At 45.4% G+C, this 23,331-nt stretch overlaps 1 protein-coding gene across 1 annotated transcript in view; it reads right to left on the bottom strand.

Moving 5' to 3' along the window:
• Positions 1 to 23,331, bottom strand: part of LOC119431864 (ATP-binding cassette sub-family C member 2) — a 191,937-nt gene that overhangs the window by 156,289 nt on the left and 12,317 nt on the right. The window contains exons 3-4 of the mRNA XM_049658085.1: positions 9,213 to 9,359; positions 5,049 to 5,145 (exon numbers count right to left, since the gene is read on the bottom strand). Of these exons, the coding sequence (XP_049514042.1) occupies positions 5,049 to 5,145; positions 9,213 to 9,359 (244 nt within the window). The remainder of the gene's footprint in view (positions 1 to 5,048; positions 5,146 to 9,212; positions 9,360 to 23,331) is intronic.

The following is a 23,331-nucleotide window of genomic DNA, read 5'->3' as shown; positions in this document are numbered from 1 at the left end:
TAACATTCGCAAATGCCATTCTATGCTTAAGATCGGATATCTTGTCGGGTTTGGAAGTTAGCCAAAGATCAGTAGGCCGGTTGGCTTTGCGAGCCCACGGTGAGGCAGTGCAGAAAATGTACCACAAATGAGGCAGTGCAGGGTGACATGGCTTGGGCCTCTTTGAAGTCAGGGAAGCACAGAGCAAAATTAGCTTTGAAGAAAGGCTCAGGAACATGGATGAAAATAAATTGGCGACTAAAGTGCACAAGCATCTGTACATGAAAATCGTGGACACAGAATGGAGGAAGAGGTCAACGAAGTTGGCAACCAAGTACAGGATAATCGAAACTGCAAATAGACAACCAGGAGTCATCAGAAAGAAAGTGAGAGAAATAGAGACCGTGAATTGGATGCAAAGAATGGAAACAAAAAGGACAATGGAGATTTACAAGAATGAGAAGAAAGAAATTAGAAGGTAAAACCTGTACGATAACAAAAAGGGCAGTGCCTTGCTATTTGAGGCTCGAGGCGGTTGCCTAAGGACCAAAACATACCAGAACAAATATTCGGAACTAGATGAGGCATGTGTATGCTGCAGTAACGATCCAGAGATCACTCAGCACATCCTAATGGAATGCGAGGATCCACCCAGCGAGAACCGTAAGTAACGGGCAACTCCCAGAAGCACTTGGGTTTAAAGTGGATGAAAACATCAACAGATCAGCCGTAGAGATAAGCAAGAGGTGATTAGACTAGTGGTGAAAAAAAAGCTGGAAAAAGATGGATACGACCTGATCTCTTAAAATCATAGGTAGCGGTACAAGGTAAATTTTTGAAAAATAAAAGAATAATGAGAAGCATACAAAAATGCTAGATAAAGCACATGTATAGTATACCTGATTAAATCAAGCAGGCTAGGTGACTATTTATCGCCGCCCCGTTTCAAAGGGGATGCCAATAAATCATCATCATCATCATCATTCTAGGGTGCCTCGATGCCCAGAGCCGCTTTCAGGGTGGGGATACCCATGCTTTTCGGCGCCATCTTGGTTCTTTCCAATACGGAGGCGCTGGGCGTGTGGCGGCTGCAGATTAACCATTGGGCAGAAAGAAAGGGCGGCATGCATGCTAAGGGCGATACCGACGCGATTTAAATGCAGATTTTCTGCTCTACCATCTGATAAACAGTTTGCCTGCATAGAGTGCTCGTTTCAAAAGAGGTTGTCCGACACTTTTCGCGTGTATCGGAACCTGAAGGTAGCACGTTTTTTTTTCTTGCGAGGTTATCCCCCTTTTTATTTACTAATTTCACTGGTAAACGACCCACAAATAGTACTGGAAACGTAAACTTGATGAAATGTTAAGTTTGAAGCTCTTCTAATAGTAATCTTGCTTCTTAGGGTTTATCCCGTCATATTTATGAAACTGGAAGAAAAGTGAGGAGACGCCGTGTGAGTAGGCCTGCAGCAGTTCCGGTGCCTGCTCAAGAAGAAAATGCATTGAGAACAGTTTTCAACACTCAAACACAATTTATTTAGAAAAGTAAGCCCTAATTAATCGACTTTATAAGCTCCCAGCGAGGTTATCTGGTTAAAATGTGGTTGCCCTACTGCACGCTCGTAGCTGCTACAGTCTTGTTAGCATAACACTCAGTTGCCTTTTAAGGAGTGTTAAGCCATCTCAGATAGATGCCCAGATGTGTCGACACAAATCGCTCAAGAAGATTTTCAATAACATCTTTGTGCTGATAACATGGGTTTTCTGACAAGGTTAGATTCTTTCGAATAATTTCCTTCAGGCTTTCAATGGTGTTTCTCAGACAGCTCAGATCTTGAGCTCCAGCAAAAGACTTGAGAACACCCTCACATTAAAAAACAAAGTCCAGAATTTCTCTGCTTGCACAAAAATAAAATTTGCCACCTTGGACATATTCATTTGGTTGAGCAAGGTGACGTTCCTGTCCAGGATCATCAGCCGCTAGCGTGCACACAGAGCACTGTTCCACAGTGCGGATAATCGGCTTTAACAAAAAGCCTGCCAAGTGTACGAGCACATCTTCCCCAAGAGACGAAACTTCCTCTAAGTCGAGAATGCAGTGGCTTCTCTCATCACGTCAACGATCGCGTATCCAGGAAACGAGTTTACAGGTGCCCCAATACTTCTAGCTACAAAAAAAAGTCAATTCACAAACGTCTAGAATAAACCTACGCCATTGCAAAAAGTCAAACACGGCGATCACACCATACTGCAGTCTTATTATCACTAGAAAACGCACGCCAACATATACAAGCAACTTCTCTGTGCAAATGAAAAGGATCACAAAGGCACATTATCCTTAACAAAATCATGATCCACACTCGCATTTCTTCGTTGTGTCAGTCGGTACCCAGCTGTCGCGTTTTACTTGCGCTGCCCTTTTCTTCCTTCGTTCAACGTCGCGGGGGTAACAAAATACCCGTTGTCTTTCGCGGTCGATCCAGTGCACAGAGCGACAAAGCAGCCCGCCATGTTTCGTCAACAAGCATGAACATAGCAAGAGACTACACAAAACACGAGCTCTCGCACCACAACGCCACAAAGAAAGCAAATGGAGCGCGCGTCCGTTCAGCTCGACAGCCGACGCAAAAGAACCAACATGACGCCGAAAAGCCAGAGCGGCGGCGCGGGGCGGTTCAAAGGCTGTCCCCACCGTGCAAGCGGCGCTGGCATCGAGGCGCCCTACTCAGTTCAGCAGAGCGAGGGATCGCTGAGCTAAAACTCTTCCTTTCGTGCGGCGCTTCGCTGCCCTCTCCGTTCGCTCGTTCGTTGCGCTGGCCCGTAAGCCTGCTCAGCTATCTCTCTCTAATACAAGCTTCGCTCGAAAAGGTACGTTGGGCTGAACGAGAGGTGTAATAATCTGTGGCTAATGGAGTAGTGGAATAAATGCCAGCAGATGAACTATGAAAACAACTTAGAATCACATGTGTCATGGTCTACGTGTACACCACATTTTGAAAAATGAGCTATATTGTGGCATGTCCACGATAAAATGGAAATAATCGTACGTGACGCGTACGCGAAGGAAATGCACCTGCAAGAGAATGCATAATCGCTCCTTGAATACTTATTTCTCTTAAACAGTTTCGACGGATGCAGGAAACACAGCAAAAGTACGTGCTGCTCATATTGACACGTGTACTTATTCATCTTTGAGCAGTGACCGTGTTTCACCGGCTAACTAATGTTAAAAGTCGCTCAGTGCAGGATGCACCTCCCTGTATTTGAAGTTTCTATAATGTTACCTCTGCTTCTATACGCTGTCTGTAGTCACCGAACATGGTGTAATCAGATTTGATGCACGACACCGATTGCACAGTACCTCCTGGAAGGCACGCCGGCAGCAGCGATTACGCAGGAACTTTCGACGAGTCGTGTACAAAACCTAACGCGCTTGACCCTCAGATGAGATTTCGACGACCACCACCTGCACTCCCCGCTATGGAGGTGCTTAAGTGTTAGTTGTTTTTGTAGGGACAAGAGCCGCCCAATAAAAAGTTAGTTTGGTGACTCGCAGTTGTAAAACCGTCTTCTTCTTCAACACCACTACAACTTGACTATCGGGAATATAGTCATTTGATGCAGCGTAATGATTTTGATGCACGGCCAAAAAGGCCGTTGTACAAAACTTGTACCTGTAGTTGCCGATTGTGCAAGAGCATTCTTGGTTTTGCGCAAATTAGGGCGTTTATTTGATAAAATGTATTGTACAGATTGGGTACATACAAAGGTGATTTAAATTGGCGCTCTGAGAAAAATGCAAATAAGGTGGTGTCAAACCGCTCGATTTATTAAAAAAATTCCAGGATTGATCCTTCTTGTGATGAATACGCGCGTATTACTGAAGCCTTTTTTTACCCACTGCGAGCCCATCGATAGCGTGCACATGGTAGTGCACAAATGTACACGAGTGAACCCTAGGTGCTTTAGTGTGTTTGCACTGTAGCGGATCTCATAAAACTTTCGCTTTCGTGTCTGTCTTAGCGTTCTTCACATCAGTAACACCGGAAAAAGAACCCAATACGTTTTTCACAGACCCATAGTACATTCCGAAGAGCGCACGCCATGAAAGATAAAATAGGAGCACACGAAAGCTACAGAGGCCTCAGCAATGACTGCAGAATATATAGGAACCAAAATATTCAGGCACAAGCACATTACTACTAGAATATTACTAAACTACACGATTGCAATGATTTTTTTATTTATGGGACACTCCAAACCTCAGCGATTTAACCCCCAAAATAATGGGATGAGGTAACTGAAGTAAGTGTTGGCAACAGACAAAACTATAATAAACCTTTATAAGAAAGGAAAGGCATTGCCTGCACATTAAAGCAGAGGTTAGGCTAACGAGTGTGCTGGAGAGGCAGCTACTAACTTGCATTTATTTTTCTCTTCTAAAAAGTTTCATGCGAATGTGTCCTCACTTAAATTGTTTTTAGAATGTTGCGAATTCAAAAAAAGCCCCACAGGCTCCGTGTATGTGTTTTTTCAGGTCTTTCTTCTATATTTTTCAATGAAAAATACTGAATGAAACATATGTGTTCTAAGGAGGGATTAGGCAGAAGAGCTTCAATAGCGAAAATGAATGCATGCAGTCGCCAGTCGTCTTTCCAAAGTAAGTTTAACGCGAACTGTTGAGTGGTAAATGTTGGTTTCAGCGCATGTTTAACGAGTAATGCTGCAGCCTCTGAAGCGTCTGCTGGGCGAGTAAAATTATCGTATGTTTTTCATTGCTGCAGGAAACATATTGCCGTGCTGTTGCTCTTTTGGTCGTTCCCACTTTTTCCCGTGCACCCAAGCATTGTCACATCTATTAGACTATGCTTTTAAAAAAAAGCGGACCTCTTCAGTTGTGGCTTACTGTATCCCTAATCGCGCGAAATCTGACTCAAAGGTACCACAAGAATTTTCGTTCAAGCTGTGCCTTATTTGCTCTATATCAGGAAATGACTTCGCACATTTTGTGCCCTGACAACGGCAGGTACAAAAGTTCAAAGATATGTTTAAATGAAACAGCTGCTTACCTGCTTCAGGATTATTTTCTACTGGCATCTCTTCCTCTTCCCATGCAGATTCTTCAGCGCAGCACAGCTTGACCACACGACTCATGGCGAAAGACATCTGCGAACCGGCGAGACAAATTCTTTTGCTGCTCATGATATTTCATGATATAGTACTTGCATGTACCGACATCAGTACGCTGTAGGGAAGGCGCAAAACGACGCACTGTCAAAACTAAGTTACAAATTTTACTCTATATTGGGCGAACTTGCGCCCAGCAAAACAAGTAGCACCCAAGCACAGCGATAGCGGCGAGCAAAGTGGGCGATCGTCGAGAATCTCATCTCCGGATGAAGCGCGTCGGCTATTTACCGTGGCGCGTCTAAGATTGCAGTTCAGTCGCTGGTGCTCGCATGCCTTCCAGAATGCAAAACATCGTTCGCGTCATGGGTGCAGTTGGGTTACAGAGGGTTCGTTGATCACATAGACAACAGATAGAACCAATGATACACAGATCTAGATAACACCAGAGAGCGCAGCCCCGCATTCGTTTTTCTACCGCACTGTGCCACAATGGAACGCATTGCACTATGTTTCATTGTATTTTGTACGCCCCTGCTTCGTTCTCGGGCTGCAGTAGATCTTAAATAAATAACAAAAAACGTCCGAAGTTACGATACTCCCTAATGCGAAATTTGAGCGCAGTTTTTCATATGTGCCTTCAAATCAAATCAAATGAAATCTGTTCATTTTCTTTGTATAAACAGTGAGTTGCCGCAAGAAGCTGCTGATTTCAACAGCTTGACGAGGCGGCAGCCCCGAATCCCCGATACCTAACCATGGACACACTGTACACACAACGTACGAAAACCCTTTCACAAGCGCAACCTATAAAAAAAACGGTAAAAACCTACTATAATACTGTCACGTAGTAGTGACGCTGAAGTAAACAGTCGTAAAACTGTGTATGACTAAACTGGTTGTTTATTGGGCGAACCTGTGCCCACAAAAGCAAGCTACACTCAAAGCACAACGATAGCGGCGAACGAAGTCGGCGATCGTCGAAAATCTGATCAGCGGCGAAACGCGTCGGCTTTTATACCTGAGTCATCGAAGGTTCCAGATTAATCCCTGATGCCCGCGGGTCTTCCAGAAAGTTCTAGACAATTCGCCTCGGTCATACAATCAGATAACATAAGCGTCGGCGAAAACAGGCAACGGAAAGAAGCATCGATAACGTTCCAGAAACTTCCGATGCAGGCGCGTCCTGCGCCGAGCGATAACATTTGTTAGCCGGTGGAAAGCGGCCACCGGTGAAAGACAAACATGTATACGTGTCAATACAACACATCACTGTTTTGCCATTCAGCATAAAAATAGAAAATTTTCAACATTATACTTTTTCAAGCAGTACATGCTTACACAAAGTAGTACCTTAAACACTTTCTAGGGAGGTAGGAAAAAGTTTTTTTTCTGTTTTTTTAAGCAGTGAAAGAGTGTATGTTGGTGAATGTAAGGTATGCAGCGAAGAAGAGTGGCCGGTGCCTAAACAGCATCACCCCTGCTGTATTGCCTGCATGGTGAAGCAGGCACTCAATAAATAAAATAAATAAATCAATGAGCTTGTGGTTGCTGCGTTTGGCTGAACACCTGCAATTACTATCTGTTCGCCCGCGTCCCGTTGCAATAAAGCTCATTTCAAGTGGTGGAGGTCTGGGCGTCGTCCCCTTTGGAACAGGAGTCGCATGGTACCCACCATCATGACTGACGACGCAAGTGCGGCTCCTCCGACGGCCTCATCCTCTCTGGTATGTGCCAGTGTTTTGCGTCAGCAAGATCCCTCCATCTTAGCGGCACAGACCACAAATAACTTGAACATCAGATCTCCGTGTGAGCGAATGAATGCCAATAAGAACTGGGACGACAATAGCAAACCTTACAGCATGGTCCGTCTTAAAGACCAGCTATACCCAGGTTTTCGGTAGCCCAGTGGTACGAAAGGTTCGCGCAGAGCATCGCTTGCGCAAAAGATCCCAGCAGGTCGGTGAAAGTTTTACATGCTATATACAAGGCATCGTCGACTTACGTGACGGACGGACAAATTTCTCATTTGGTAAGCACAGAAATGCTTATGCAGTTAAAATTAAAACGGCATCGTTTATTAAGCGAGACGAAGCTGCTGATTTTCGCTGTAGCACGGAGACTATATTTTCCTCTTTATTTCGTTCCGTGATGCGTTGTATAGATCATGAGTTTTCCCTTTGAATTTTTTTTACACTGATAATATTCAAACCTTCTCATTGTCGGCACATTGCACTATCAAGTAAACAAACTTAACAAGTGCTCTATTTGGCGATGTCCTTTTGTGTAAAAATTTGCCTAATAGTAAATCTCTCTAAATACCTTCGCTTTCTAAATACCAAATGAAACACTTTACCATGCGCTGAAACTTGAGAAAAGGGGGCACGCGCAGCCGGGCTTAGTGCTTCGATGCCACTCAATTAGGTCATTTGGCCCGCTCCTTCTTTCACAATCTGACGCCATCATCTTTCCTTATACGCCAGGGCGCAAATATGCATCACAGCTGCACATTAGTGTCCATTTTTAACATGGCCCACAAGCTCTTTCCCATCAATTCAACGAAGGACGAATCTTTTGCCCCTGTAGAGATGCTTTGCCGCATAGTGCCAAACAAAAGCGCCCCAAGAAAAAAAATCAGCCAGCGGAATAAAACGAAACTGGACCTACATATACAGACAGACCTACAGTATGTGCCGCTAGAGTGAAATTAGCGGATGAGCTTTTACTGTGCTGCGAATGACATTTTAAAAATCACCCCATGCATTTTAAATGGGTCTACAAACGTGCCCCAGGAAGAAAATCCAGCCCGCGGAACTAAACTACACTCGACAAATAGCGCGAGAACGTTGTCAGGATTGAGCGCCTAAAGTGCAAATCGCGAAAAATGAGCCATTGCTCAGCAATCCATTTTTAAAAAATGCTGCCCATAGAGTTACGCCAACCCCATCGCCCCAGGGTCGGCTTCACCGCAGTAGTCGATGTCCCAGATTGCTGGACTTGCCTAAAAACACTCATATGACAATATCATTAAAACTGCGTAAAGTTAGCATGACCAGGATGGTCCGACATCCAGAGGTGAATACAGAAGCCGCACCTTCCGAAATATAAAGACAAAGTGAATTGGTATAGTTTGTGCGAATGGGGTGCTTGACTTAGGAGACCTTTGTTATTCATTGCAGAGACACTCATTAAAAAGTGGAAATGAAGTTCACCATTTCGAGCTGGAATCTTGCTCTTTCCGTGCTCAAAGACTTGTAGCCGTGATACCGGTGCGGTATGTAGGCTGTTTTGTGGCATTTTAGCAATGGGGTCCCTTCATATGTGGCTACGGTAAAACCGTCGTCCGCGAACCCGCGAGTCTGTCGTCCGCGGCGCAACCCGCGAACTCGCTCCTTGGCGGCCCTTGGCGCAACTGCTCACACGTTCGCTGTCGTCCTCTCCTTCCACAGCTGGCTCCATTGCCGCTCATCATTCCAGCGTAGAATTTCACTTCTGTCGTCGTAATGGGGAGGCCCGCATTTACGGCGGCATGAGCCATTGCTTAAGGGGGTATATCCATTGATTGTTTTACGTGATGGACGCGTTTAATAACATGTGATACGCGAATGTGTGTACGAACCTATCGTCACAATGATCACCAGCGAGGACAATAAATATGTTCGAAATGTTGTTCAAAATTATGTGTCACCTCTATGTTGAGCGCTAAACAACTTCCCTGGTAATCCACCTTAACAGAGTGGAATGGCTCACGATTTTTTTTTCCGCTAGCAAACCTTAGAATTCTTCCCAGGTTTCGTTTTGTTTGACATAACGCTGTAAAGCTGCCTTAGGAACTGAAATAAATTATGCGCAATAATTATCGTTGAGCTGTGACACTTCTCGGTGAGCTTCTAGCTTTCTTCGTTAATAAATGTGACGCATGTGACCTTTGGCATAGTTTATTTTTGCTTTTTTAATTTTGAGAAACTGATACTGTAATCAGCGTTTCAGATGCAGTCGTGGGGGTTTCAGTGAAAACGCTACTTTAGTATGTATTGACTGGCCTAGAAATTGTTAATATAGTTGCGGCAGCAGTGCAGCTAAGTTATGCTTCTTGCAGTACGCACCCTGTTCGTCATGATCATGAGAAGAGGCAGGCTGTTCAGGAACGCTTCAACGAGGGACAGAAGGTAGACGCTGGAGAAGGATTCTGACGCGCTCAGCATCCGTGCGGGTTGCAGTAGCCACACGGTGGCGTACATAATTATTGTGAGCTGAAACGGAAAGTGCGAAAGAAATTGGTTAATATTTTCTGAATTAATGGAACGACACGTGATTACAAATTTGTTAGGCACGCTCGGCTACTCATATGAACACGTAAATAATTGACCAGTGGGATGGTTCAGTAGTTATGACACAATGACTATAGGTTGCGGATTAGACCTCCGTCATGGCAGTTGTATTCTCTCCTCGGTTGAACTGCAAGGCTTGTGTGCCGCGATATTGGTGCGCACTAACATCCGCGGCCGCTCAGATGCAGTTCCCTCGCAGCAACATGCCTTGCTTACCACTGGTATGTGCGACCTGTGTGCGACGTGCTTTTCTACGTATGGAAAAGTTGGTGCCGCAACATCTTTTTGACGCGTGGTTGCTCAGTGGCTATGGTGTTGGGCTGCTGAGCACAAGGTCGCGGGATCGAATCCCGGCCACGGCGGCCGCATTTCGATGGGGGCGAAATGCGAAAACACCCGTGTACTTGGATTTAGGTGCACGTTAAAGAACCCCAGGTGGTCCAAATTTCCGGAGTCCCCCACTACGGCGTGCCTCATAATCAGAACTGGTTTTGGCACGTAAAACCCCATAATGAAATGAATGATGAAATGACGCTTGAGGCAGTCCGCGCAGTGTAGGAAATTGGCGCTCGAATTCACTAAGCGAAATTTCACGAGGCCATTATTTCCTGCCTAGAAGTATCGTTCTTTCTGCGTTAACAAAGCTTTAAAATTGCGTTCCACGGAAGCAGACTGGGCTTTCTTCGACCATAACGTAGGATAAAAACAGCAGACCGGATGGAAAAGGTTAGAAGCAGCGTGGTTCCGGAAACGACATTTCATTCATAGAAAAAAATGTCAGTGTTTGCAAAGTGAGCGCGCACCAACGCTTATAAGTAGATAAAATAACAATACTGTAAGAAAAGATGAACGAAGCACCAAAAAGCGTAACTTTACCTAATACAACTCGCTGTTAAAGGGAAACTGAACAGGTTTTAGATTTCTAAAAAGTGACGTTTTTCTGAAGCGCAGACACTTGAAATCCCCGGTACGAAGTTTTTTTTTTTCATCATACGAGTAGCGGCGGCGTAATTAAGAATTAAAATCGCAGCTATGCTCCGCCCACCGCGGCTCGCAGAGTCAGCCCGCGGCGGCGGCGGAAGGGGAAAGCTAGCGGAAATGACGCCAATATAGGGGTCCCAGGCACCCGCTAGGAAGGCGTGTGCAGGTTTTGCGCGTCAGTCGGGTTGTATCGTGGCCTTTATCGCAAATGATCAAAATCTCCACCCTGCGTTTCCGGCTAACGCTTCAAAGGACTGTTACCGCAAGGAGAACTCCGTCTAAGAAGCATACAGCGTCACCATGCCGTCCTTTTGCGCTGCTTACGGCTGTACGACCAACGGCGGCCGAGACGACGTCGTCTTTCACAATTTCCCACGGCAGAAAAAACAAGCTGCTCAGTGGATCGCAGCGGTGAAACAAATTATTTTCAAACCTTCAAGAACCACTCTTCTCTGTTCTAAACATTTTTGAGACAGTGATTACCATCAGAGTTTATCGCTGATGCGTGCAATGGGAATTCTGTTGAAATCTGCTCGACTAAGGCCAGGCGTGGTGCCAGTGATCTTCGCTCATAAACGAAATGAATCGCCGCCACCGAGAGCAGCCTTCTGTGACACACTTTTTTTTTCTGTCTTGCAGGAATTTCGCTTACTTCCTGGCAGCACAAACATTCTTCCTCTATTTACATTGCACTGCAGTGCATGCAGGAACACCTGTCGCAACAGAAATATACGTCAGGAAGAAAAGACACCTAAAATAAAGCTTCAATCGGATACCTAAGTGCCCATACGCCTGAGTGCTCACATCACTTGATGTCAAAGAGACATCATTGTTCAAAAGCGTGAAATGAAAGGAGTGGGCTTTTACCTCTGATCGTTTCAACACAACCGGTAATCGAGGGCCAAAAAGCATAAAATAGTACTACAGTAAACCGCAGAGATATGCATAACAACGTGCAGTGGCACAATTTTTTGTTTTTCGTCAAATTCCCGCACGACATTGCAAGCAGCCCAAGCACGCCGTCGCGGCGTCGAACGCTGCTTCTAGCACCGTGGGTCACAAAGCAGCACAGCTATACAGCAAAAATAAGAAACATTCACTTCCGTGCGGCGCATATTTGTCTGGCACGTCTGCACCTTGTATTGTTATCTTAGTAACTTGGTACCTGCAAAATGCACTGTGCTGACAGTGCGTCTCCGCATTCGCTGCAAGATAGAATACAGCAATGATTGCACGCATTGTTTGTTGCGGTCACAGCACAGCAGAATGCATCTGTGGAAGTAATATCTACACTGAATTAAATTATATTGCAAATACAATAATTTCCATGCGATGTGTACCTTCAGGGCAATTCGGCAGTCGCACTTTATTACTTGCAAACCAGCAACAGTAGAATGCACTGTGTACAAAACTAGTATTTCTTTCCGTATTCTGTTATAAGGACGCCCGGTATGAAATAATACAATCGCACTCTGACTGCTAAGGCAATGTCGAACGCCGCTTCTAGCACCGTGGGTCGCAAAACAGCACAGCTATACTGCAAAAAAAAAAGAAAAAGAAAATCACTTCCGTGCGGCGTATATTTGTCTGGCACAAATGCCGCAATGGCAAATGTCGCAATTAGGTCCTCGGATCCGGCGGGCTCCGGCTATTCCAACTTCCGCGCTGGCGATCGCGCTCGCGCTTGGCGTAGGTGTTTCTCGTTGTCGGGCCACTGGTTCAAACGCGTATGGTGTCACGCCAATCACCCCTAAGTGATCAAAATTATCCATAACAGCAACTGAAGCGTGCGAAATCGTCTGGAAGGTAGTCGCAGTACCTGGTGAGAAGCTGTCACGTTGCGGCGGGCTCTCGTGGACCCATGGATTGACGTCACGGTGCGCTCCACCAATCATCGATGCGAGCCGGATGCGCCGCGCGCCGCCCAATCGCAGCTCGGAGTTTTTTTGCTAATAACGCGTTTTTGGCTGCGCCATGTCAAATTTCTTGTCGATTTTCGTTTTCAGGGTGTTCAAAAGTATCAAATGGTGCTTATAACTCGATTTTTTTGGAAACCTGTTCAGTTTCCCTTTAAGGCAGATTCGAAGTAATAAATTGTTTTTGTTTTTTGGTAACAATAAAGTCTGTACCCGTCAAGGTCCAAGTGCTACGCATATGGACAGTGGCTCGTCGGCCAACGCCACGCAAACTGCCGAATCGCTGCTGCCATTGCAAAGCGTAGCGCAGCTATACATAAAATGCGTCACTGTACACGTTCCCAATGCACACTATGTGGAGTTGGCAGAATAAAAAGAACCAGGCTATTGTGCCGTATAGGAAAGTGAAAACACTGATAATTTTTGACACAGCTCACTGCAAGTTTACATGTCGATATATAGACACAATTTTGGTCTAAGATGTATGGCATAGAGTTTGTAAAAATAAATGTTCCTAATTTGCGCTTCACTAAACCGCTCCGTCGATTGTTTTAAATACAGTTTGTGAATTCACTTCTAAGATATTGTTTCTTTAGGTCTGGCACCAAGCAGATTGTGAACGCGCTGCTCGGCGCTGACAGCAACTCCGCAACCAGACGCAATGACTGTATTCACCACACTGGCACTCGATCTCAGGTAAAGGGAGTGCATGAAAGCCTTAGTCGGGGGTGATGCAATCGGCGAGATGCATAAATAGAAATGATATACCCAATAACGAGTCTGTCGTCGCTATAGCTACAGCCACATTCTAGACTTTTCAATTTTGGCAATACCGATTAGAAAGTGAGCTAACCTACGTAAATATTGAAGATAGATTTTCAGTAGCTGGAAGGGTACCATGGACAACAAATACGCAGCGGGAGCGAAATGAAAAAAAAAATGCACAGCCTGAATAAGGGCCCTAATTTTACTCATATATCAATAAATTGTCCTACGAGTGTTCACACAATATCACCTTAATGTGGGTACACTATTAAAAAAAAAGGGGCGAAAAAACGTCAGAAGCAATTAAATAACAGTATGCACAGTAGCAAAACGAACGCTTTATACCGATGCGCTTCAGACCAGAGGGGACTAATTCTACCACCGCTATAGATTCGTACATATAGAAACCAAACAAAATACTGCAAGATCTATAACAATGTCTAAATTCTACGGCATGACGGGGTGCACAAGTTAAAAAATTATGAATGAAGACCAGAGCGATCAAAACGCTGACTCGGAACACTTTTGGAGAGAGTCATATATGGAAATTTGCGTTGTCGTGGAAGCAGCTTGTGAGTTGGTTGGTGAAATTATTTCTCAACTAGGGCATGTGATCAAATAGCCCTTAAAAACAATAGATAGTCATCTGACCATATACGCAGTCCTAAGGAAAGCAATAATGTGGTACTACAATTTCTGCAATTAAGTACACACTTTTTTACTACACATAAAGAAGGAAGACGACAGACTTTAATTATCAACTAATTCAGCTGCTATTATCATCGTCATCATTAAGGCCCCACTTGGGGTTTCACACAAAGGGGAGCACACGTAAGAAAACGGAACGCAGAAACCGCCATTTCAAATTAAGGAATCGCGTATAGTATCAGCAGAATAGTGCTGACGAGGACTACTCTACAGTATATTTCTCGTTCCCTGAGCTCATCCTATTATTGTTTGTTTTGCATCTTCTGCGCACAATAAATTAAACGTTATTCAGCGATGGTCCGCCTTCCTTCCATGTTGTCGGAATACGGGCCTTAAAAATTTTGGGAAAGTATGACCCAGCTATAACTCGGCTAAAGCAAACTGACGTGCCCCACCCCCTACCGAAACGGTTTTCAAGACATCAAAAAGTACACGCGCAAAATATGACGCCTATGGGCTTATTATGAATGCGCCAACATACATTAATCAGCATGCCTGCCCCACAGTAAAGTTGAAGGGCGAGTATGTATGGCCAGTAACCAGCACAAACATGATATGAAGCGCATTTAGAAATAGGCCGCGCTTTCTTCTAATCTCTACTTGAGCCATGGATCAGGCGCATGTATTTGCTGGGGTTAAGTTCTGCGGCTTTACGTGTCAGAACCACAATATGACCATGAAGCACGCCACACTGGGAGACTCCGGATGAATTTCTACCTCATGAGGCTCTCAATAACAAGAAAGCAGTGCAGGAAAGACCACGACACAAACAGCGTAAAACTGATGCTACGAAGGTTGAACTAACAAATTATCTTTCTTCTACATAGATACGAAATATTGGTGTTGTGAGCAAGAAAACAAATACAGCATAAATATAAACACAAATAAAAATATGTTACGGCAACTCTGGACCGGCCTCGTCCATTACAGCACGTGCTAAGATATTTGTTTTTAACAGCACAGGAATTGAAGTTATCCGAAAGCGAAAGTAAAGGGTGTGCTGATAGCGCCTATGCCACGTGTCGTCTGTCTGCGTTATCGGGCGCTTTCGCCCTGATGTGTGAAACATTGTCCGTGACGTCACTTGTCACATGATTGTTTTCCGTGTGTATATATATATATATATATATATATATATATGTTGCTTGGTGAAATAAAGCGGGGTTGTTATCGTACGCGTGATCGGAGTGAGGCTCAGTTCCTTCCTGCCCGCTGCCCGGCTGCGCTCGGCGTCCGGCAAAGGCCTTATGACCACAAAAGGCTTCTACACACAGATGTCGTGTAGCCTTCACACTTCTTCAGCTTCTAAAATTGAGTGCATCGTTCGATCCCAGATTCTGCTCACGAGCGGATCAGAGAAGATAAGTACAACGTCGGACTCCCTGTTTCAGGGCATTTAGCTTTTCCCTGTCATGATGACTGTGGCTGCGTGCCACTGTTTCTTGGCCGCACGTTCCAAGTCGTGCATTACTTACGCCGAGTGCTAAAGCTGGAGATTTCTTTATTTTATTTTAGCAGCGAAGCTGTTTAAGCCAGCCGTAACTTGTGGTTCGTGCTCCATATCAAGAAACTGCCGCGCCGTAGTCATGGCAACCACAAGGGAGCATGGCAACCTCCTCGCCAGCACCCTCCGTTCCCGACCCCGCCTCTCTTCTCTCCGTGGCACGCCGAGCCAGGAGAAAAAAAAACGCTGGCCAATCGATATCGAGCGGCTAGCCTCCAAGGCGTTCGGCGTCGGCAAGCAACAGCGTTCTTGACATTGTGCCAAACTTGGTTAGCCTGCCTGCGTTTGTGGCATGCCAGGAATGCTGTCGCTCGTAGGCGCCGACTTGTCCAGCGCTAGTCACGCGAAATATCGCGAAAGGGAAGGTACCTCCGAAAATGATCGCTCTAGAATACCTTCCTACATGCGTAGGTAAACCAAGTTAAGACCTAGCAGCAACCAAGTTAATACCTAGCACTAGCAGCCAGTAAGACTTGAGGACCGACAGTTTCGCTGTGCCTAAGCTTTGCACGACCGAGTGCAAACTTGCCCGTTTTTCCTTTCCGTCTTTTCTTGCGTGTTTCCCCCTTTTCCTGGCGTGAAAGTCCTTAAAATCGGTGAAAAGGGGTCGCTTGCTGAAGCCACATCTAACCAAACAAAATGTTATAGCATTATCGCTGAAGACGTTCCAACGGTACTACCTACGCGCCTTACTTTGGTATCGCTGTATAGAGGACAGAAGCCCTTTCTCGGTAATGCATGCGTCGCATGGACAGTTGTCGCAGTTGGCGTGCCAAGCATGACACAATCGGAGCTAAATCTAGCCTCCTTCTCGGTGTTCAGAGAGGCATAACTCGACAGTAGATTCGTCGACCTGAGCGGGAGTTGTGTTTCCAAGAGCTCTCTCAGGCATGGTAGGTATAAACCATCAAACTGAAACCAATGCTAATCAGGGAGTGAGAAATAGTAGAGAGGAAATGCACGGAGGTTAACCAGACGCACGGCCGCTTTGCTACTCAGTACTGGGGGAAGGGGTATAAGGATGAAAAGAGAGAGAAAGAAGGTAGAGAGAGGACAGTTTCGCGCACATTTGAAGCATCGCACCAAGTCTACAGGGCTCTGTCTACCGACCCGTCAGACCGGGATATTCAGTTACCAACACCGATAACCACATACGCAGGTATGTACTGCAATTATATCGCCTAGCGCAGACAAACTACCTCATCCCGCTAAGGGACTTACTAAAGCGAAAGAGCCTCGTCTGCGCAGGCTCCAAACTATGTCGTACGGCAGCCCGGCCTTGCTGGCCAAAATAGATTCCGAACATTTTAACGCTACCTGTAAATTCTGTGGCGGCCGGGCTGACCTGTACCAAATGGTTTGGTCGTGCCAAGCAAACAGCCGCATAGAGCAAATTACGCAGCCGACGTTGGAGGGTTGGGAGGAGGCCTTGTCCAGCCCGGCTCTCGAGGACCAGCGGAGCCTCGTGGAGCGGGCACGGGTGGCAGCCCTGTCCCACCGGACCTTCTCCAGCAATAACTAATACAACATACAAATTTCAATAAATGATTTATTCATTCATTCATCAAGTTTACACACGTTCGCCAAGACCTATAGGAATTGTAAGGCATACAACCGTGCAATTTCTTGCAGAAATTTCCATCTTGCTTGGTTATGCTACCACCACCTTCAGCACGCAGGGTCGAGAAATGTAGTGAAGAGACTCACGCAGCAAGACAAAGTGATATCCAAGCCTTTTGTTCAAGGCGGGACATGTGCATAGGGAGTGCAAGCGAAGGAGATTGAGGCAAGCGCTGGAGCCCCAACCACCAGCGAGTGCGGCGGGTTCGAGCAGCACAGTGCAGTCCCGGGCGGCACCAGTAGGGGGGTGTCATTTCTTTAACCTAGTGCCCAAAACCCCTCTGAGAACAAGCGGACCTACTACGAACAAGGAGCGAGCACGATTACAAAACTAAATAGTAATGCGCCAACTGGCTGTAACTTAAGCTAGGCATATATGCTTTGTAGCGTGAATAAATATACCTCTTGTATTTTATTACGCCATTTGTCTACCCTGCGGCACTGCCGCGTTGATTCTAGAATTTTTAGATATTTCTAGAAACTCTAGAAGTTCTACAGTCAACGCGGCATTGCCACAAGCGCTAACATTTGTTCCCCGCGCAGCACCAGATCCTCAAAGAACTCGCGGAAAGAAAGGATATTGTAATAAAAGTAGCAGACAAAGGCACAGTATCGTAATCTGGCCTATAGAAAAGTACAAAATGAGGCCTTAAAGCAACTGAACAACCACACCAATTACAGAAACCTCGACTCTAACTCCCGTATTCAGAAATGCATCTTAAGGTTCTAGCCCATGCTTGGTTTGATCTAAATGACGCCTGGCGTGAACGTGCCCAGGACGCTCGTTGCGTTTCCTCTGGGGCGTTCACGACAGGTGTCATTTAAATCAAGTCAAGCATGGGCTTCAATTTACGATGCATTTCTGAATACGGGAGTAACACAACTTCGGACTACAGCAACCATGTTGAGAGTACAATAACGGAGCTCCTGTGCAAGGAACTAATCACCAAGTTTAGGAGCCAGCCTTTCTGCCCTCTTCAAAAGCTGCATTCTATTGCAATTGATAGTGGCGTCCACGCCGCCTTTTACATTGGGCATTGAAAAAAAAAAGTATTTGTTGTTAAAGATAGAGTAAATTAGGGTCTTCGTTCCTTTCCTTGCCGGACTTACGTAATATTCATTAGGAATTTTATTTTTGTTGAATAAAATCGAGCTATAAAACGAGACACATTTTTTTTTTCTTTTTTTTAGGTTGCCTCCTCACATAGCCGTGGTTCAATAGCTGCTCCCATAACCATCCTTGCTGATGTCGGTGACAATTGGTTCCGGAACGAGTTTCGCCCGGAGCTTGGCGATCCATTTGGATCGGCCTTGCAGTTGCTGTGAAGTCCACAGCAGCAGCTACGACTGTGACGCCCGCATCCGGAAGAGGGCTCATTTCACGTCACCAGCGAACCACTTAAGATGACACTACCCCGCGACACGCATCATCAGTGTCTGTGATAGTGTATCCCTCCTTGGCGTTCACCTCGATGATAACCTTAAACTCGTTAACCGCATTATACTCACATTACAAAGATGACGGGATTCGGGCTTCGTGCATCGCCTTAGAGGATGCTCATATTTTTCTCACCAGGCTCTTCTTTCTTTTGATTTCACCTACATACATAGTCGTGTCAGTTAAGACATCGTATCATGGGTTAATTAATATATATCAATGCCAGTTTCAATCCCTTCACAAAATCAGACTATTGGGATTATTTTTTACTGCTCTCACGACGGCAGCGCCACTGCCCTTCTTAGCTGCAACATATTGACTGCAATAACTTTTCTCCGTTTTGTCTAATTGTGTTATTGTATAAACAAATACCAAATAAACATTCAAGTGACTTCGATGATTCTGAGCCTTTTACTGAAAACCAAATGCTCCGGATTTGCTACTAAGAAAAACGTTTTTCTACCTAACGTTTCTACTAATTACAGTAAATAAACTTCAGCATTATGTGCCATCACATTATGGAATCATTTACCCATGTCTCTAAAATCCAACGTTTAATTCCTTGAATTCTTCACGAATTCATTAAAAATTTATTTGTTAAATACTTGATGCTGGTGGTTCTTTAGTTTAAGCTATACTTGTGTTCCTATATAATGTACTTATTTCTGAAGTTCTTTATTTTCTTGCATTGAGGCTTTCACATTTTTTATTCTGGTATACATAGTGTTATATCTTTTTTTTAATATATGGTTTTTAGGAGATGTAGTGTTATATCTTGTTGTATTGGTCCTATTTTTCGCACTTCTGCTACATTTTGTATTGTTTATATGCAACCTTTACCCACGGTCTCATTGTAGCCTTTTACATTGGGACACTCCGTCTGTATATTGTATGTGCTGTATTGAACCTCCAATGTAATAATACGTATTATTTGATTGATTATTCATATCACACAAACGAAAATCGACAAACATTTATTTTGACAGAGAAGATCGAAATGACGAAGAGAAAATAGACTGTGGTTCCATCAGCCTCCCATAATCTTCCATTATTCGGGAGTTTAGATAAAGAGAAATTCTTAAAATAAACAATTTTTGCACTTTCAGGTGAATTATCTCAAATGACCCAATTTAAAACGTTGTGTATTCTTTTACAAACACGTTGCAGTAATTTATTTGACAAGTTGAAATGTATGTATGTAGACACACAGACTTCAAATTTATCAAATCAGCAAACCAAACATTGTTTTGTGATATATATTTCGAAATAGCTGTGACAAGTGAGCAAACACGAAAAAAAGGTGAAAAATCTGTCACTGACAAAACACGAGTTATTTAGGTGGAAATATTATAAATCACTAAAGAATGATTCCCATATATTATTATAAATACCAGTCAAGACGCTAAGGTGGGCTAGATGGTTACAAGTATCGTTATACATTGTAAGTAGTAGTAGTAGTATAACTTTTATTTAAAAAATACATCCAGGTCCAGTGGGCGGGTCCCTCAGTCCAGGGCCCCACTGGCGATAGCGGCACGCCGGGCTTGGTCGAGAAGGGCCAATTAGTCCTCCTGCACCGTGCTGGCTAGCCACACCTCCCACTGCCTACTGTTGGAGTTTTGCCCCAAAAGGGGTGATTGGATTTCTTGTGGCCGACCCTGGCACGACCATGTGATATGGTCAAGAGATGGCCGCCCCCCGCACCAAGGGCAAGTGTTGGGGTACCGGGTGGGGTGTATGTGGTGTAGTAGGAGTAGGTGTGGGTATGTACGGGTTTGTAGTCGGCGCCAGTCCCGCATTTGCGCTGAATCCAACGATGGGTCTGGAAAGCTATACCGTTGCCTTCCTCGTCTCTGTGCCTCCAAGATATCTTTTATTGTGATCGGAGATTCTACGAGAGTGCGTTCCGTCGCTCGGATGCTATATTCTCGAGCGAGGCGGTCCACCCTCTCGTTCCTGTCACTCCGGCGTGCGCCGCACACCACGTAATAGCGTGGTGTTCCGTGAGATTTTTTCCTAGGGTTTTCATTTCGAGTTTGGGCAGGGTGCCTGTCAAGAAAAGGAGACATGCCGACTGCGAGTCGGTTAGTATTAAAGCAGAACGTGCTCTATTTTCAGCGTCACGTATAGCCACATCCACCGCGGTAACCTCTGCCGTGGCCACTGACTCTGTCGTGACTGTTACGGAAATAGTAGTTTTAGCGTTTGTCGCTACCACAGTGAAAGTTTTGCTACCTTGTTCACACGCGTCCGTGTAATAAACCTCCGGATTTCTACCGAACCTGCGTTCGAGTGTCCTGGCCCGTGCAAAGCCCCGTTGTCTGTGGTAGTTCTCGCTCATGTTTTGGGGGACACAGAGATCTTAGCTCGTATGTCTGGTGGGAGGAGTTCTGTTTGGTCGCTGCAATGTGCCGGTCTGAGTGGATCGACGGAGAAGTGTTCGGCCTTGCTCCGTGGCATTGAGCCTTTCTTGTTGTGCGATCAGTGTTGCAGCCACGAGTTCCTCAAAAGTGTTGCTAATACCCATTGCCTCAAAAAGGGTCGTGCTGATCGGTAGACCAAGCGCCGCCTTATAAGCTGTGCGTATCAGGGCGTTCATTTTAGTTCCCTCTGAGTTTGATACTTTTTGGAAAGGAAGGCCGAAGGTTACACGGCTTATGATAAATGCCTGCACGAGCCTTATCGTCTCTTCTTCCTTGAAGCCTTTTCTGTTTCTTGCTACTCTGTTTATTATCCTATAGACACACTGTTAACGGTTTTCCGGAGATTTGCGATCGTGTGTCCTACTGCTCCATTTTCCTGTATCCATAGTCCGAGTATACGAGCTTTAGATACCTCCTGTATTGTTTGACCTCCAAGAGCAAGCTTTATCAGACGTCTATCGTCCTTTCGTGTATACGGCGCTCTCACTCGAATTTAGAGATGGGCAAAACGGCTCACTTCAGTGAGCGGCTCGGAACGGCTCCGCTCACTGAAATGAACCGGTTCATTTGAACGGCTCACCGGTTCACTTAAACGTGTAACCTGTGTTATGCATATTCTATAGTTATGTGGTTTTGAAAAACACGATATATGCATAATTTAATAACCGTGTTATTGGTATTTTCGCTATGTTTAGAGAATATTTTTACATATATTGAAAGCGTGAATTTTTAGTTGTATTGAAGCTTTCTTTTCTGATATTGGGGATAAAATGCTTATGATACTGTGACAGGCAGAATGCGAAGTACTTTTTTCAGAAAGAAAAGTATGTAACTTCATCGTCATTACAGAAGCTTGTCCGTTTTTGTGGTACTTTAAAATCAACTTTTGTCAAACAAAGAACACAAAATGATCGTACATTATGTTTCAACTTTATTCATTTATTCACATACGTACGTTCACTATAATATGAGTAAGCTGTAACGCCATGCAAAATGAATGTAGAAATCATTTCTTGAAGTACAATACAAAAATCATACGAAAGATCCCCAAAACTGCCGCACGTACCTTTCTTTTTTTTCTCTCTCTCTTGAGTGCACGCGCGATACTGGCGATCACGCCATCATACACGAGGACAAAAAAAAAAGAAAAAAAAGAAATGAAGTTCTATTACAACACAACAGATCGTGGGCCTCGTTTTATGGACGTGCTAATGATACACGCTCAGAAAATGCACTGATGTGAATGTCATGGGCGACATTTTCATGACTACACTAATTAGCACAAATGAAGACTAGGACGTAAACTGTACGTTCACCTCTTGTCGTTAAAGGGCTCCTAAACCACCGAGAGGTTGAAATTTAGTTGTGGTGTTGCAGTTTTGCACGAGTCTACAACGAACGCGTAGCCGCGAGAATTTTTCGAAATGGTGCCGTACTAGCGGAGTTACACGCGTTTGAGGACCGAAAAACGGCCCTCGCTCGTTTCGCTCTTTCCTTCGCTACTCTCCTCATCGGCTGGTATTCTCCCCTCCTCGCCGATTGCTTCTCGACAGGTCACGTGACATACGTCATCGCCAACGTGCTTCTAAAAACACTGCATACTTCTGGTCTCGTCCACGCTAGCGGCACATATACCGACGGCGAACCGTCCGCCAGTGCCGTAGAACGTCTGCCCGCGAGAGGTGTCCAAAGTAGACGGCAGTTCGGCAGGCGCCCCACCCGCTGCACCATCAATGGCCCAATCGACGACCGCGAACCTGCGCGCCTCTGCCACCAGCAACGAAAACATCAGCTGCAGCCGGGAGACGACGGGCTCGGCTGTGCTCGCATCGCAGCCGACGGCGCCGCTAGTATCAGCGTATTTTTCTTATTTGTGTACAAGTATTGCGAAGAGCGATAACAACAATAAGAAAATATTGCGGCTTGTGAGCGTCGGTATTTCATTTCAAAGCGCCGGCCGTTTTAGCTTTGAAGGGAACCAGAAAAGGCCTAGCGACGATATCGGCGCCGTCGAGCGATCAGCGGCGGTGAATCTGCCGCACAAATGAGTCCCGGTCTCATCCTCTCTACGTACGGCAAGGAAATCTCGCCGTTCGCGAGCAAAAACCGCTGTTGAACGGCGGCCCGCGAATGGCAAACGGCATGCGATGAGTTACCGTGCCGGTAACGTGACTCAGCGCTTCTCGGCTACCCGCTGTTGCTGCGGTGCCAGCCCGTGTTATGCGAAGCGTAACGCTAGAGACCCTGTGTTGCGCGCATGTCTGGAAGGGCCAACACTGTCACACTCCATTCGCGCAGCTAATCAGACCGCTAGGCACGACTGTGTTGGAACGCGAGCGATTTGGCACTTGCTTTGCGGGCTGTAATTACCGATTAACAAGGGCGCACAAACGAGCAACACGAAGAGGAAGAGCAGAAAGCGCGCGTACCTGCTAGCAGATTAACCGGAAGTCGTAGGTTCTTGTTCAACCGATGGACATCGTTTCCACAGTGGACATCACCAGATTCCCCCTGCTGACATCGTGACGACAGCTGGGGA

This window comes from Dermacentor silvarum, chromosome 10 (genome assembly GCF_013339745.2).
Source record: "Dermacentor silvarum isolate Dsil-2018 chromosome 10, BIME_Dsil_1.4, whole genome shotgun sequence".
NCBI classification, from domain to species: Eukaryota; Metazoa; Arthropoda; class Arachnida; order Ixodida; family Ixodidae; genus Dermacentor; species Dermacentor silvarum.
Note: the sequence above shows the minus strand (reverse complement) of the source record. Positions and strands in the feature narration are given on the sequence as shown.